General features: G+C 41.6%; 1 protein-coding gene across 1 annotated transcript in view; it reads left to right on the top strand.

Moving 5' to 3' along the window:
* LOC109919977 (neogenin-like) overlaps positions 1-17,337 on the top strand; it is a 173,679-nt gene that overhangs the window by 95,597 nt on the left and 60,745 nt on the right. The window contains exons 3-5 of the mRNA XM_048617122.1: positions 3,942-4,217; positions 5,696-5,846; positions 11,964-12,100. Of these exons, the coding sequence (XP_048473079.1) occupies positions 3,942-4,217; positions 5,696-5,846; positions 11,964-12,100 (564 nt within the window). The remainder of the gene's footprint in view (positions 1-3,941; positions 4,218-5,695; positions 5,847-11,963; positions 12,101-17,337) is intronic.

Here is a 17,337-nt window from a genome sequence, read left to right as displayed (position 1 = left end):
CCTATTTATTTCAGAACCTCCTTCCCCTCCCCCATTTCTGATGAAGGATCTAGGCCCGAAACGTCAGCCTTCCTGCTCCTATGATGCTACTTGGCCTGCTGTGTTCATCCAGCTCTGCACCTTGTTGTCTCTGAAAATGAATGAGTTGGTATATGAATGCACAGAATTGAGAGCTTTAATAGAAGCTGGAATCAGATGTAACTGTATTACAATTGAGAAAAGGTAACCACAAAGACATGAGGGAGAAGCTGGCCAGAGTTGATTGGATGGGGAGCCTAGCAGGGAAGATGATGGTGGGGTAACTCAAGAGGCACAGCAGAAATTCAGCCCAAAGAAGAAGAAATATACTAAAGAGAGGACAAGGCAACCATGACTGACAAGGGAAGTCAGAGACAGCATAAAAACAAAAGGAAAATCATACAATGTGGTGAAGATTAGAGTGAAGCCAGAGGATTGGGAAGTCTTTTAAAAATGAGCAGAGGACAACTAAAAAAGCAAAGGAGGGAGGGGGCCAGGGAATAGATTAAATATGAGGGTAAGCTAGCTAGTAATTAAAAGAAGATTGCAAGATTTTTTTGGTATATAAATGTAAAAGAGACAAGAGTGGACATTGGAGCACTGCAAAATGAGGCTGGAGAAGTGATGCTGGGCAACAAAGAAGTGACAAAGAAACTGAATAGATACTTTGCATCAGCCGTCATGGTGGAAGACACCAACAGCTTACCCAGACTTCGAGAGTTGGGGACAGAGTTCAATGTAGTGGCCATCACTAAGGAGAAGGTGCTGGGGAAGCTGAAAGGTCTGAAAGTGGATAAATTACCCAGACAGATGGACTATTCCCCAGAGTACTGAAGGAGAGAGCTGAGGAGATTGTAGAGGCATTGGTGGTGATCTTTCAGGAATCATTGGAGCCAGGGAGAGTCCCAGAGGACTGGAAATGTAACACCCCTGTTTAAGAAGGGAGGGAGACAGACCACGGGAAATTATAGGCTGGTTAGCCTGAGCTAGGTCATTGGGAAGATTTTAAAGTCCATTATTAAGGATGAGATTGTGGAGTACTTGGAAATACGTAGTGAAATAGCATGACTTTGTCAAGGGGAGGTCATGCCCAATAAGTCTGTTAGAATTCTTTGAAGAGGTAATGAACAAGTTGGATAGAGGAGAGCCAGTGGATGTAATCTATTTGGATTTCCAGGAGTCTTTTGACAAGGTGCTGTACAAAGGCTGCTAAATAAGAGCACATTGTGTTCGGGGCAAGGTACTGGCATGGATAGAGGATTGGCTGGCTGGCAGGAGGCAGAGAGTGGAGATGAAGGGACTGTTTTTCAGGATGGCAACTGGTAACTAGTGGAGTTTTGTAGGGATCTGTATTGGGATTACAACTATTCATGTTATGTGTTAACAATCTGGACAAAGGAACTGATAGCATTGTTGCTAAGTTTGCAGATGACACAAAGATAGGTGGAGGGAGATGTATTGTTGAGGAGGTGGGGAGGTTGTAGAAGAACTTAAACAGGCAAGGAGAGTGGGCAAAGAAGTGGCAGATGGAAAACAATGTGGGAAAGTGTGAGGTTATTTAGTTTGGTAGGAAAAATAGAGGTGTAGACTAATTTCTAAATGAGGAGAGGCTTTGGAAATCCAAAGCAAAAAAGCACTTAGTCCTAGTTCAGGACTGTCTTAATGTTAATTTACGGGTTCTTTTGGCAGTTGAGCAATTGCAATCGTAGTATTCATTTTGAGGGGGCTAGAATAAAAAAGCAGGGATGTATTACTGAGCCTGTATGAGGCTCTGGTCAGACCACATTTGGAATATTGTGAGCAATTTTGGGCCCCCTATCTAAGGAAGGATGTGCTGGCATTGGAAGAGGCCCAGAAGAAGTTCACAAGAATGATCTCAGGGATAAACGACTTGTCATATAAGGAGTGGCTGAAGACTCTGGGTCTATACTCAGTGGAGTTTAGAAGGTTGAAATGGTGATCTGATTGAAACCTACAGAAAACTGAGAGGCCTGGATAGAGTGGACGTGGGGAAGATGTTTCCACTCATAGGAGAGACTGTGCCCTGAGGGCATAACGTGAGAGTGAAGGCACAACCCTTTAGAACTGAGATGAGGTGGACTTTCTTCAGCCAGATGGTGGTGAATCTGTGGAACCAATTGCCACAGAAGGCTGTGAAGACCAAGTCACTGTGTATCTTAAGGACTGAGATAGGTTCTTGTTTGGTAAGGGGTTCAAGGATTACGGGGCAAAGACAAGAGAATAGGGTTGAGAAAAATATCAGCTGTGATCGAATGGCAGGGTAGACATGATAGGCCAAATGGCCTAATTCTGCTCCTACATCTTATGATCTTATACATATCCTTCTGTATGGAGTGGGTTCCAAATCCCACTACTAAATGTCCGTAAATAATACAAAGAACTGCAGATGTCAGAGATCTGAAACAAAAACAGAAATTGCTGGCAAAATTTAGCAGGACTGGCAGTATTTGTGGGGATGTAGCAGAGTTAACGTTTTAAGTCGAGTTCTGATGAAGAGTCAACTCAAAACGTTCATTCTGCTTTCTCCCCACAGATGCTGCCAGACCTGCAGAGTTTCGCCAAGTACTAAATATACTTGCTGGGCAGACTAAGAAACAATACTGCAAAATAGATCTAAAAATGGCCTGAGTATCAAAATAGCACATGATATTAGCACTCTGTGATAAGTTTGCAGCACAATCCAGTACTCCTTGTGGATTGGTGCTAATGTGGTTAACTATAGAAAAGACCTCCAATACATTGGAAAACGTCAACTAAGCACCAATGCTCCTGTCAACCTATTGCAGTTTCCTGTTTCATTCAATTTGGTTCCCAACAAGAGAATTTTCAAACATCTGTTACAAGCTAATCACAAACTTCACTTTTTGAATTGAGACTTTTGGTTGGGGGTTTGCACTTAGGAGCTGTGGAAGAAATGTTTGAAGGATACCAAACCTGAATCTTTAGCATTCATCTGGAACCTTTCAAATGTTGCTCATTGACTGTGCTATTATCGTCCTCCTTGAAGTCACCCTGATCAGAGCTACCCCTGCTGTCCCATGTTCAAAGATAATTGACGGTGTTGGCCTTGGCTCAGTGATTAGCAAGCTTTGAGTCAAATTCCGCTGCAGAGGTTTGAGCACAACGTTGAGGTTGACACTTCAGTGCAATAACTGAGGGAATCCTGCACTGTCAGAGATGTTGTGCTTCAGATGAAACACTAAACTGAGAGCCCACCTGCCCCCATCAGGAGGGTTTGAAATTTCCACAGCCATTGTCTTGACAGAGAGCGGGAAATTCCCTGGTGTCCTAGCTAATATTTATCCTTCAACCAACATCACTAAAGCAGACAATCTAGGTATTTATTTAAAAACCGAAAGAACTGTGGATGCTGTAAATCAGGAACAAAAACAGAAGTTGCTGGAAAAGCTCAGCAGGTCTGGCAGCATCTGTGAAGAAAAATCAGAGTTAACGTTACAGGTCTGGTTACCCTTCCTCAAAACTGATATTTATTTAATTGTTTGTGGGAGCTGACTATGCAAAATTGATTTCCTGCGTGACAACTGTGACTACTATTTAGAAGTGTTTCAATAAAAGTTTTTCTGTAAAATTCTTTGGGATGCTCTGAGGTGATAAGAAACACTGTGTAAAGCCTGAACAAAAACAAAGTTGTCCCCAGTTCTGAGGAAGGGTCACCGGACCCGAAACATTAACTCTGTTTTCTCCTTCACAGATGCTGCCAGACCTGCTGAGCTTTTCCAGCAACTTTGTTTTTGTTCCTGATTTACAGCATCCACAGTTCTTTTGGTTTTTACTGTGTAAAGCCTTCTTTTCTGACTATGTGGTTAGTAGGACAATTGGTCGCTATTCATTTGTTGATATTCTATCCAAGGTAAAGTGATTCATGTCCTTGCCTGTTTCAGGTCTTCCCCGGTTCGGTGGTCAACCCCAAGCTGTTTCTGTGCATCAAGGTGACTCCACCCTGTTAGGATGCGAGGTGAATGGTGACCTTGTTCCTTTTGTGAGGTGGGAACACAACCGTCAACCTGTAGTATTGGAAGGAAGGTTCCTCAAACTGCCCAGTGGCTCCTTGGAGATCAGTAATGTCTCTGACATTGATGCTGGATCTTACCGCTGCTCTGTGGAAACCGCAGGTTTGTCTAAAACAAGTGAAGAGACAGAGCTCACCGTTTTACCAGGTAACTGACTATCACAATAACTAGGGGAGAGTGATGAAAAGGGGCAATGGCAGGTTGCAGTTTTTCACCTATGGAATCCTGTGTCATTTATATAAATGATTTAGATGAGAATATATGAAGTGCGGTTAGTAGGTTTGCAGATGACACCAAGATTGGTGTCATAGTGGACAGTGAACAAGTTTATCTAAGATTACAAAGAAATCTTGATCAATTGGGTCAATGAGCTGAGGAGTCGCAGATGGAATTAAATTTGAGTAAGTGTTAGATATTGCATTTTGGTAAAACAAACAAGAGTGGGGCTTATACAATTAAAAGTAGGGACTTGGAGAGTGTTGTAGAACAGAGACACCTCAGGGTTCAGATACGTAATTCTCTGAAGTTTGCATCACATATAGATAAGGTGGTCAAGAAGATGTTTAGCACGCTTGCCTTCATTGCTCAGACCTTTGAGTATAGGCGTTGGGACATTATGTTGAGGTTGTACAAGACATCAGTGAGGCCTCTTCTGGAGTAGTGTGTCCAGTTCTGAACTTCCTGTTATGGGAAGAATATTATTAAGCTGGAGAGGTTTCAGAAGAGATTTACCAGGATGTTGCCCAGAATGGAGGGTTTGATTTATAAAGAGAGGCTAATAGGCTGGGACTTCTTTCACTGGAGCATAGGAGATTGAGGAGTGACCTTATAGCTGTTTATAAAACTCATGAGGAGTATAGATGAGGTGAATGGCAGGTGTCTTTTCCTTAGGGTGAGGGATTTAAAGACTAAGGGGCATTTTTTTAAGGTGAGAAGGGATAGATTTAAAAAAGAAACGAGGGATTTTTTTTTTACACACAGAATGGTTCTTGTTTGGAATGAACTTCCAGAGGAAGTGGTGGATGCAGGTACAGTTAGAACATTTAAAAGATATTTAGATAAGTTTGTGAATAAGAAATGTCTAGAGGGATATGGGCCAAGTGTAGGCAGGTGGGACTAGTTTAGTTTGGAATTATTGTCGTCATGGATTGGCTGCACTGAAGGATCTGTTTCTGTGTTCTGCCACTCTATGATGACCCCAGAGTTTATGTGAAATGAGTTTAGATCATTCTAATATTATGCCTAACTGCTTTTATTTCGACATTCAGTCAGCTATGTCACTGAGAGGGTGTAAGATGATTGGTAAGTAAATGTAAAATATCATTCTGTTACAGTTAGGGTGACTCCAAAATTGATGTTCAGTTAAGGAAGCTTTACTTTGCCAAACTTTATCAATGTTCCGTTATAACAAACTTCCTTTGCCTCAGTGAACTTGAGATTAATTCTGCAAGAAGTTTTAAAATATAGACTGTTACGCTCATTTATTCCATGTTCATTCTATCTAATGGTTTTCAGTGTATGTATCTGTACCTGTAATGTCTGTGTGCACTGTTATAATTGAAAATAGGAGCTCTGTGTAATTTTGATAACTAGTTCACTGACAGTCTCACTTTGTTCTTTTTCAGAGACAGGTGTAGAGCGAAAGATGAAGTTTCTGCAGCAACCTGTTCCCGTTAGTAAAATAGCAGGCCAGACAGTAATATTACCTTGTGTGGTCTCTGGTTACCCAACGCCCACCATTCATTGGAGCCGTAATTCAGAGACTATCTTTGAAAGGTGAGTTATTATTTCCATTCACGGAGTGAACTTCTTAGTTCAGACTGGGAGAACATCATTGATTATTCATCTAGGACCCTTAACCGATACTTCTCCATGTCCCTGGTCATGACTCACTTGCCATTTTTTTGGGTCTTTGGCAAAGTTGGCATAAAAATGTGGTTTAAAGGCAGTGTGGGATGAAAACCCCTTTATAAAATGCCATTTGTATGGCCATTGTAGCCAAGTCACTCCGTTTGTGCTCTAGAAATCCTGCAACACAGAGACATCAACCATAAGTTACTAAATATGAATTCCAGAATAACAAGAGCTAGGTCGATCTGACTGAATTTGAGAGTTAAAGAGAATATGGAAAATGCTTAACTTAGCAGTGTATCCTGTGGCTTTGCAGAATGGAGTGAAATTCAAGTGGAGAAGTAGAGTTACGAGATGGGGAGAATTTAAACAGTGTCTCAGATAGAATTCAGCTTCCACTTAAAAGTCAGGCAGTCGCACAATTTTGACTCAATATTGTGATCCATGGTTAATAAGCAAAACTTGGGATTTAATAGGTTAATAGCTATGGTGCCAGGTTGGCAAACCAGAGTGCAGAATTCAAATGCAACCATGGCACGTTGTGAAGTTTAATTCATCGATCAATGAAGGTTGATCATTTATGAACTGGCATCAGAAAAGTGACCACAAAACCTGCTGGATTGTCATAAAATGCAACTCATCAAAGTCCTTCAGAGAAGGAAACCTGCTTCATCTGGTTTGCCTGGAATTTCAGTCTCAACCAATGTGGCCATTGGTATGGATAATAAATGTCCCTTTGCCAGTGTCATCTGCATCCTGAAGAGCAGATTTCAAAAATATTTTGGAATAGATTAGGCTGGAATGCTGGCATTTATCTGCATTGCAGAATAAGCAGGGAGTCTTAAAAGTACACCACCACCACCACTTGAAGGAGGGTGTAATTACAGCAAGAAAGCCTTAAAGAGTCAACCTGCATTCTACATAAGCATATAGGATGTATGATGGAGAAAGGTTGACAAAAATGTTAAGAGATCTGGACATGTATATGATGAAACCGTTAAATAATTGGTTAGAAGGTAAGAACATAACAAGGAACAAGACTGGAGCTGACCATTTTACCCTTTAAGCCTTTTTTTTAATTCATTCATGGGATGTGGGTTTTGCTGGCCGGGCTGGCATTTATTACTCATCCCTAATTGCCCTTGAATAGATGGTGGTGAGTGCTTTCTTGAACTGCTGAAGGAATGCCCCCAGGCTGTTGGAAGGATGTTCCAGGATTTTGATCCTGCAACGTTGAAAGAATGGATATATTTTCAAGTCAGGATAGTATGGGAAATTACTGACTGGAGCTGCTGAACTTTGTGTAATCATTACCATTCACATCCCCACTTTTGACATTATGATGGACGGAAGGTCATTGATGAAACAGCTGAAGATGGTTGGACCAAGGACAGTATACTGAGGGTCTCAGTGACTATTACCATGCAGTGCTAGTGTCCCTACTTCTGAGCCAAGAGGCCTGGGTTCAAGTCCTACCTGCTGTAGAGGTGTTTAATAACATCTTTCAATAGGACGATTAGAAAATTGAAAAAAAAAACTGAGGATTTCCTGCAGAGATGTCTGACCTCCAACCACCACAACCATCTTCCCTTGTTCCAGGTATGACCCCTTCCACTGCCCAATTTTTTTATTAACTCCAGCTTTGTTTGGGCTGCTTCATACCACACTCAGTCAAATGTGGCTTGATGTCAAAGACAGCCACTCTCACCTTACCTCTGGAATTCAGTTGTTTTTTTTCCACGTTTGTACTGAGGCTGTGATGAGATCAACAGCTGAATGGCCCTGGCAGAACTGAGGTGAGCATCAGTGAGCAGGTTATTGTTAAGTTGGTGCTGCCCTGATGGAGCTATCTTTGGGCTAGTGAAGGGATAAATAGCCAAGATAGTTGCTGCTGTTCACTGGCTGTCCTATATAGCCTGAGATGTAAATGAAACACTGGCTGAGAATAAGAATGGACTTGGCCACAATACTCCAAGAATTGAAACCTGCTAAACACGCTCTATCTAGTCATGCACAACAGTGACAGGACAATATACAGAACACCAGCATGAAATGCCTTTTCAGGATAGAAAGAAGGAGAAGGAGGAAGAAATAGGATTTTGAGGTTGGGGTACAAGAGGGCTGCTGTGAGCAGAGAGAATTACCTGAGGTTTTTTTTTGTAAAGCATATTTTCCCCAAATGACCTGTACTAAAATAGACACATCCCAAACAGGGAAGTGAGTGTCCTATTAAAGTTGTGCCTGAGGCTGCGGGCGGATTGTCAGGGACTTTCCTTTAGCTGTTTATAGGTGCTACTGAAATGGTGGAAACAGCAGGAATTTATCAGATAAACCTTTTTCTTAAAAAAACCATTGATTTACGTCTGCTTTCCAATGGAAGTGTGTGTGATTTAATGATGGCCTATAATTCAGTAAATTCTACTGGGGCTGAGAAGTAATCAAATGGAGCTGCAGACATCTTGAATGCTGGGCAATGTTGCATACAGATTGTTGTCGATTCAGACTTGCTACACCTCTATATTAGTGTGAAAAAGCGTACAGTGTTAAAGCAGATGTTTGCAGGGAGAGGCTGCTCACAGGCTCCTGTAGAATAATGAATTTTGTGTCTTACCAGTCTGCAAGACTGGAGAAAATAAATAGTTAATCGAAAATGGGCCAAATTTGTTTGAATTTCCCTTAAAATATTGTCAGGAGCTGATAGCGAAAGTGACCATTCCCCCATGCAGTAATGCAATCTATTCGATTCAGACCTCAAACAAACGTCATGATGGTTGTGACCAGATAGAGTTAAATTCCAAGCCCCCTAAAATAATCTTCCTGGATTCTGACCTTAGCCAAACACTCCATGAGCATTCCAAACCTTGTGAAGATTGTATTTCCTTGTGTATATTGTGTCCTTGCTCAAATTATTATGGGTGAGATTTTAACTCCTTCAAAACACAGGCACTTGGACAGAGTTACAGTCAGCCTAAAGTATACGCAGCTGTTATCCATGTGAAAGATTCTCTGTCCCAAGTTGTAGCTCAGCAAACAACCTTTCTCTCTCCTTCAGTAAATTCATTTGTTGCTCTTAACCTCTTCAGAAGTCTCAGTAACATCTTTGCCTCTATACTGATAATGATTCCCAGGTTTTTGGTATCCTACGCGCCCTTTCCCTGTTTACTGACAGCTGATGTTTTCCACTAATCCACATTTCAACAAGTTGTGTGCCGACTTTCTGTTTCATTACCTGCAATGTAATGATGTTGAGAGAGTTACGTAATGGGATGAAAGATTGCCAAATATGTGAATATTTCAGCTCCTGTTGAGTTCAGGCAGTCTCTGTACTGAAGAGGCCTTGAATGAGGTGCCCCTAGGGGGAATCAAATTCAAACACAAACTCAGAACTAGGGCCTAAAAACAGATTCACATTTTATTAATTTGTGCTCTTTCCAATAACCTTTAATGTGATGGCCACCTCTATGTCTGGATATCATTTGGATAAAACTTACTTGCAGGTTCTGTTCTGAAGTCCAGTCTGTCAGGCCTTTCAAGCTGTGGTAGAATTTTTAAAATTCAACTTAAACCCAGGGGTTTGTTCCTTGCCAACCACTTCACATATGGGCAGGGATGTTGGCTAATAATGAGCTTCATTCTCACTTTTAAAAAAAGCCTTTTTATCCAGCCCATCCTGTTATGAGATGTACATCATCTTTATATACACCCAAGATTTTACACCAAAAACCAATTAATCCTCATAGATACATTGAGTGAGTGGGCAAAGGTCTGGCAGATGGAATACAATGTAAATAAATGTGAAGTCATACATTTTGGTAGGAGTAATAGTAAAAAGGATTATTACTTGAATGGTAAAAAGTTGCAGCATGCTGCTATGCAGAGGGACCTGGGTGTCCTTGTGCATGAATCACAGAAGGTAGGTCTGCAGGTACAACAAGTAATTAGGAAGGCAAATGGAATTTTGTCCTTCATTGCTGAAGGGATTGAGATTAAAAGCAGAGAGGTTATGTTGCAGCTGTACAAGGTGCTGGTGAGGCCACACCTGGAGTACTGTGTGCAGTTTTGGTCTCCTTACTTGAGAAAGGATGTACTGGCACTGGAGGGAGTGCAAAGGAGGTTCACTAGGTTGATTCCGGAGTTGAGGGGGTTGGCTTATGAGGAGAGGCTGAGTAGATTGGGATTATATTCGTTGGAATTCAGAAGATTGAGGGAGGATCTTATAGAAACATATAAAATTATGAAGGGAATAGATAAGATAGAAGTAGAGAGGATGTTTCCACTGGCAGGTGAAGCTAGGACAAGAGGGCATAGCCTCAAGATTAGAGGGAGCAGATTTAGGACTGAATTGAATAGGAATTTCTTCACCCAGAGGGTTGTTAATCTATGGAATTCCTTGCCCAGTAGAGTAGTTGACGCTACTTCAGTAAACGTTTTTTAAAAAAAAGTAGATTTTTTTTGAACAATAAAGGAATTAAGGGATACGGTGAGAACGGGGGTAAGTGGATCTGAGTCCACGAAAAGATCAGCCATGATCTTATTGAATGGCGGAGCAGGCTCGAAGGGCCAGACGGCCTACTCCTGCTCCTAGTTCTTATGAGAGAATTGCCTGAGGAGAAAATTGTGAAATGTCTTCTTTTGGATGATTTTCCTTCTCCTGTCTCTCTCTTGGAAATGCTGACTGTTCAGAGGGTACCCATGAATTTTTGGCCCAAGGAATCATTCTTTCTGTGTGTGCCTGGTAAAGGAACAGGAAGCCCTGAGTGTGTTCTGCTCCTCTGTTAGATCATTACTGAAATATTTTGTAATTCCATCTACCCACCTTGATTTCTCTGACCTCGAATACCCTTGTTTAATAAAAGGGTATTTAATGTTGTTCTGTACGTCAGCTCTTAATCCTTTTATCTAACAAAATGTTTATTGACCTTCGTCTTGAAAGTGTTAATTGATCCGTATTCCCTGGTGGCAGGCTCTCTGGTTTCAAGACATCTCGGCCCAATGCTGTCCTTGCGCAACATTCACTCTGAGGAATATCTGGACAATGGTCACACATGAGAACCATGACTTACTTTTTCCTTCCATAACTCTGGGATTAATTGTAGTATTCACACTGAGATTAATTAACTCACTAAAGCTATGACCTTGGACCTTCTGGTTTGAATGCCTTAGTTTGAAAGCAGGCAGTTTCTTTACCCCTGTCTCTGCACTGAGTTAGTCATTGCAATAATAGTGCATGAGGTCAGGGAGGGTGGATGATGGTGCAGAAGCACTGACTAGAGCAGTCCTAAGGAATAAGCTGCTGAAGGGATCTGATAAGCAATGGAACTGTGGAGACCAAAATTAACAGAAATTCCACTCCTGGAATATCAAAAAGAGCATTGTCAAAGTGTTTGGATAATTACTTTGACAGTGAGGAAAATCTTCCACTTATTCTTTGTTTGTTGAAGCCCTGTGTGTTAATGAAAAGCCATAGTTGAGATGAGAAGCGGTTGTTATTTACAGATTTTCGTTATTGAGAATGAATAGTTATGGAGGCTGAAGATGATTAACTAACTTCCATTACAGAATGATGTGATTCTAAGGTGAAAATCATATAATTACTGAAATCAAGATTGAGTAATTTAGTAGGATGTTGTAATTCAAGGCGTCAATAACTTGTCAAAACAAATTTTAATGCTGAAGTGTAAAGATTGAACAAGATGATTTGTGTGTGGGGGACAGACTTTAGAGAATAAATGGGAAAGTCTGTATTTTAAAAACTTTAAAGTTTTTGGGATGTTGCTGACAAGACCAGAGTTCATTGCCCTGAGAAGGTGGTGGTGAGCCCAGCTGAGGAACTACAGTCTATGTGGTCTTTTTACATCTACCATGCTGTTAGTGAGGGAGTTTCAGGATATTGACGCAGCGACAATACAACAGATGAGAATGGAGGGAGGATTTTCACCAGTTGAAAAGATAGTTGTTTTTATTCCCATAGTTTTCTGTTTTTTCATATTATGCTCTGTAATCTGATTTTGCTTTCTTACTAATGGCTGTTTAAAAATGTAGGTTCCAGAAGATCACTTTGGTCGGAAGTGGTAATCTAGAGATAAGTGACGTCACAGAAGATGATGCTGGGATTTACAACTGCATTGTGGAGAATGGGAATGAAACAGTACATGCTCAAACAGAGCTCAGTGTGCAAGGTACAATAACCAAACATATAACTGAGTGTTCTGGGGATGTCTCAGCGCCTTTTGATGATCACTGTTAGTTTGGGTAATTACACAAATCAGACACGATCCATTTCCTATTAACATAATCATGTTTTGGCCAGTGGAGTGTGTGATGTGTGTAGTTAAGGTCTTTGCGGGGTGGTTGCATGAAGTAGAAGGTATGGTTGTTTATTTGTTGCTCAGAGACGAGCCATTCAGTCTAAGAATCTACCGAAACCTTCTCCTATCTCACTTCATTTCACCCTCTAAGCTTGGCCTTTGATTACTTTCTCCTTCATTTGGTAAAACTCTTCAGAACTTGTCTGAAATGAAAGCAAACACTGTAGATGCTAAAAATCTGAAAGAAAAGCAACAAATGCTAGAGAAACACAATAGATCTGGCAGCATATTTGGAGAGAGAAACAGACTTTCGACAGCACTTTCTGTTTTAGTTTTATATTTTATGTCACAAATGGAAACATGTTCTAATGATAACATTGTTTTGGAATGTGGAACCAGAAACAGTTTTTTTTTTGACTGATTTGCTTCCCTCCTGTCCTGAGGATGCTGCTGATGAAGAAGTTTTGTGTGTTCCAAAAGCACAGTCCCACCTAAGTGTAAATTTAAATCCCGAAAATAATCTAGAGTCCAGGAGGGAGTTTCTGCCTACTGACAACAGTCCGGAGTCTAGCCCTCCCTGAGCTTATTTGGCCTGTTCCGTGTATACGGAGATGTTGGATGTGCTCTGGGTGTTTACAGTGTTGGTTCATGCGCACAGTCCCATTTCCTTTCAGGTTTTCCCCATCATCCTAGTTCCCACTCCTGATCTGTGCTGCTGACTTAATGGCAGTTTGAGCCTTCAGGTCCCTTAGGCTGGTGAGAAGTCAGCCAGAATTTTGGGTCCCGATCACTGATCAGTGCCCTGACCCCAACTAAACAATCAGCATTGATGATGGGCAGGAGTCAGCTTGACTCTGATGCCTGCCATGGTCGACAAGCCTGGTTGCAGGCCGGAGACTCTTTGGAAAATGATATTTAGAAAAATACTGGCTGCTGCCCTGACCATCAACAGTACTGAGTGTGAACTCAGCAGTACAGTCACAGGTTCCCTTCTCCCAAACTCTGATTGAGTTTGATGAGCACTCTGAGCTGTGTGATGAAAGATTATTAAATCACTGCTGCTAGCAGTGGAATAAGATTAAGACGATGAATTAAGATAAATCATACATAGAATGTGCCTATGGACATGTGTCCACTAGACCATCAGACCTTAAGATATAGAAGCAGAAGTGGCCATTAAGCCTATTAAATCTGCTCCGCCATTCAACAAGACCATCGCTGATCTGATAATCCTTAACTCCACTTCCCAGCCTTTTCCCCATGACCTTTGATTCCCTTTCTGATTAAAGACTTGTCTATCTCAGCCTTGAATATACTTAATGACCCAGCTTCAACAGCCCTCTGAAAAGAATTCAATTCATTACTGTCTGAGAGAAGAAATTCCTCCTTATCTCTGTCTTAAATGTGCAACCTCTTATTCTGAGATTTTGACCTCTGGCCCTAAACTGTCCCACAGGGAGAAACAACTTTTCCTCATCAACCCTGTCCCTTAAATCCCCTAAGAATCTTGTATGATTCAATAAGGTCTCGTCTGATTCTTCTCAACTCCAACCTACTCAAACTCTTCCTCATAAGTGAATCCCTGCCTACCCAGAAATGACCTTGTTAATCTTCTCTGGACTACCTCCAATGCCAGTACTTGGATATCTTTCCTTCGAAAACAGTTCAGAATATTCCCACTGTGGTCTGACTAGTGCTTTGTCAAATTTTTTGTAAGGTTTTCTAAATTTTATTCTCCATTCCCTTTGTAATGAGCGGTTGGTTAGTTCACTTGGCTAGACAGAAGATTTGTGATGCAGTGAATGTTCAATTCCAGCACTGGCTGAGGTTACCATGAAGGTCCCTCCTTCTCAACCTGTCCACTCACCTGAGGCATGGTAATCCGTAGGTTAAACCACAGCCAGTCATCTCTTTAATGAGAGAGTAGCCCTATGGTCCGGAGGGCTGTGGCAACTTTATCCTTTGAAATAAAGGCCAATATTCTGTTTGCCTTTGGTATTAGCTGCTGAACTTGGATGCTAACTTTTGTGATTCACGAAAGAAGACCCTCTCATCCCTCTGTGTTGCAGCTTTCTGCAGTCTTTCTCCATTTAAAACATGTTCAGCTCCTCTATTCTTCCTGCCAAAGGGCATAACCTCAGACTTTCATACATTATATTCCACCTACCAAGCCTTCCCATCCAGGCTTAGTATTGCTCTGGTAAGTTGACTAAATATCAAGGCTTGTAACTGTGCTGAGCAGATGTGGTCATCAGGGACTGGGAACTCACATTGCACAAAACAGCAACCAGAGTAATAGTTAAATGCTGAGCCTTTCATAGAAGCTATCTTTAAGGGCTGCAGTTTCCTCTTCTCCTTTCCCTTGTTTGAAGATGGAGTACAACATAAAATTCAGCTGCTGGCTCACCTTGACCTGTCTGAAATGTTGCATGTTGTGTCAAAGCTCTTGGCTAGCCCACCTGCCCTTAAGCCTAATAAGGCCTGAAGTGGTTCGTTAATAGCCACTAAAGGGCTGCATCCCACTGCTGGTATTTTACTTGTGGGGAGGGGAAGCCCAGGCCATGTGGCAAGCAGGCAGCTTTCGCTGTGTCGGGTCACTCAGCCAAGGTAGCGGGTGGGGGATCCTGTTTTGAGAGTGCCCTGGGTTCATTGGTGCCCACCCATTCTGCTCCTTTAACTAACCCCTTACCCTCTTAAATTCATTTTCATGCCCCTACTTGATCACTCACTCCTGCTGACACACCGGGTTCCTGGCCTCCTTAGCAATGGTGACCCTCTGTTGTCCCAGTAATGGCTGCTGCTCCCAATAGCATTCTAGAATTAGAGTTATCACATGACCTGACTAGCCAACAGCTATGTTAGGTGGGACTTCCTCCCAAGAAAGGGTAAAGGTTTCACCTTAAAGCAATAAAGCTGTGTTAAATTGCTGAAGGGCAGCTGTCAGATGCATTATGGGCAGGCTCACCCCCCGCCAAGTCGCACTTGCCTTTTAGCTAGGGATGGTGCTTGGGCTTTGGTACTTGGTAAAATTTAACTCTAGAACGTTAGATCTTTCAGAACTTTAGAAATTTAAACCAATCCTTTTACAGATATTAATGACACACACATAATCCTGACTTGCTGTTCCATCAGTGTCACTGGATCAAAATCTTGGAACTACCTCCCTAATAGCATTGTGACTGTCCCTATACCCCAAAGTCTGCAGCAGTTCAAGAAGGCATCTCACACCACCTTCTCCAGGGCAGGTCAATACGTGCTGATCCAACCAGCAATCCTCACATCCCATAAACAAATAAGAAAAAGTGAAACTATATTTCCGGAAGGTAGTGGAAATGCCTTCAGAACAGGAGGTGAGCAGATCTGTAAATAATGTGATTTGCTCCTGATTCTCTCTCCTGTGCCTGTGTAAGGCTAAAGTGCAGTTTTTAGCCTGTAGTATCTGTGGCAAATTTAGTCACATTTCCGACCTTTGTTCATTCAACCTCTTGCACTCCCTGTGAAAGGTGCATTTCTGAAGTTTGATGCTAAAGCCTGAGTATTACAGTATTTTCCACATGTGTGACATGGAGGATGATTGAATCCATCTGCAGTAATTAGGTTGTGTCTGCAGCTCACTTTAGCTGAATTGTTGGCAATTTTATAACCTGCCCTTTTGGTCAGAAGTGAAGTGCTGAACATTTCTGACATGTAATCACCTGGTGACACTTGATCAATCTGTCAGGCATCAGGAGTGTGATTTACAATCTAGATATTAGCAACCTTCCTGACCTGAGAGGAAAGGAAGCTGTACAGAGGAGGATATGTCAATTTTAAAAAATCTTTGAACCAGTGCACAGACCAAGGATTTGAACTGACAACCCAGCTGCAGTGGTCTGTGTCTTTGCAGAAATACCTATGGCACCTTCTGTGTGGCAGGTGCATACTTGCTCTCTAAAATGAGCACAGGGTGAAGGTGATCTGTATTTTGCTGTCTGCCCCAATAGGCTGTCTTTGGGTAAAGTCTAACAAATGATCTAAGACTCTTGACAAATTGCTCAAATAAATGAGCATTGTACAGACTAAAGTGACCTATTCCATCAAACAGCTAACAATCCCAGTGTGGTTTCAGGCCAGGTGCCTTGGACCATAGCAGCTCCCCTGTACAAATATATTTAACTGGATTTGTGATTTACTCATTGCAGCTGTCTCAGACACTAATGATTTTCTGTAAGTGATGACTAATTAGTAGCTATAGCAACAGGCTGTGCCAGTCATTAAGATGCAACTGAATTTAATGAAGGTTTGGTTAAGGATGAAGCCATGGAGTCAGGTCCCATATTTACTGTAGTTTACTTATTAGAGAGACATCAGATGATGACTTGACGTTAAATTAATTCTACAGGTGTTGATAAACAAATTCTTTATTTCACATTGTAATAAAATAAAAATATTCAGTATTAAGACTACAAGATAACTTTGAGACAGTTTAGCCCATCTTAATTCACGGATTCAGAAAACCCAGTTTAAACCTTTTCCCAATTGATTTTTTTTATTCATTCAAGAGATGAGGGCATCTCTGGCTAGGCCAGCATTTGTTGTCTATCCCTAATTGCCCAGGGGGCAGTTAAGAGTCAACCACTTTGCTCTGGGTCTGGAGCCACATGCAGGCCAGACCAGGTAAGGATGGCAGTTTCCTTCCCTAAAGGACATTAGTGAACCAGATGGGCTTTTCTGACAATTCACATTATTAGATTCCTAATTCCAGATTCTATTAAATTCAAATTCTGGGTCCCCAGAACGTTACCTGGGTCTCTGAGTTAACAGTCCATCACTAGGCTATTGCCTGCCTCCCTCCCTCCCTTGATCCTTAAATTATTTTTATCAAAGCTTTTTGTCTTGTAATAATCAGGATAATACACAGGAGATACCAATGAAAAGGGGAAACAACAATGTGAACTAGTTGGATGTGAATTTCAGAACTGGTGTGTTCATCATATGTTCCAGATGTCATCATATCAAACGATATATTGCTTTTGCTGTTCACAAGAAGGCAGGTACTGACCGTACCCAACTCTCCTATGCCTGCAAAACTCTCAACAGTGTCCAACATTAGATGTGATTCTGCAATT

The sequence above is a fragment of the Rhincodon typus genome, chromosome 36 (assembly GCF_021869965.1).
Source record: "Rhincodon typus isolate 14 chromosome 36, sRhiTyp1.1, whole genome shotgun sequence".
In the NCBI taxonomy this organism is placed as follows: Eukaryota; Metazoa; Chordata; class Chondrichthyes; order Orectolobiformes; family Rhincodontidae; genus Rhincodon; species Rhincodon typus.
Note: the sequence above shows the minus strand (reverse complement) of the source record. Positions and strands in the feature narration are given on the sequence as shown.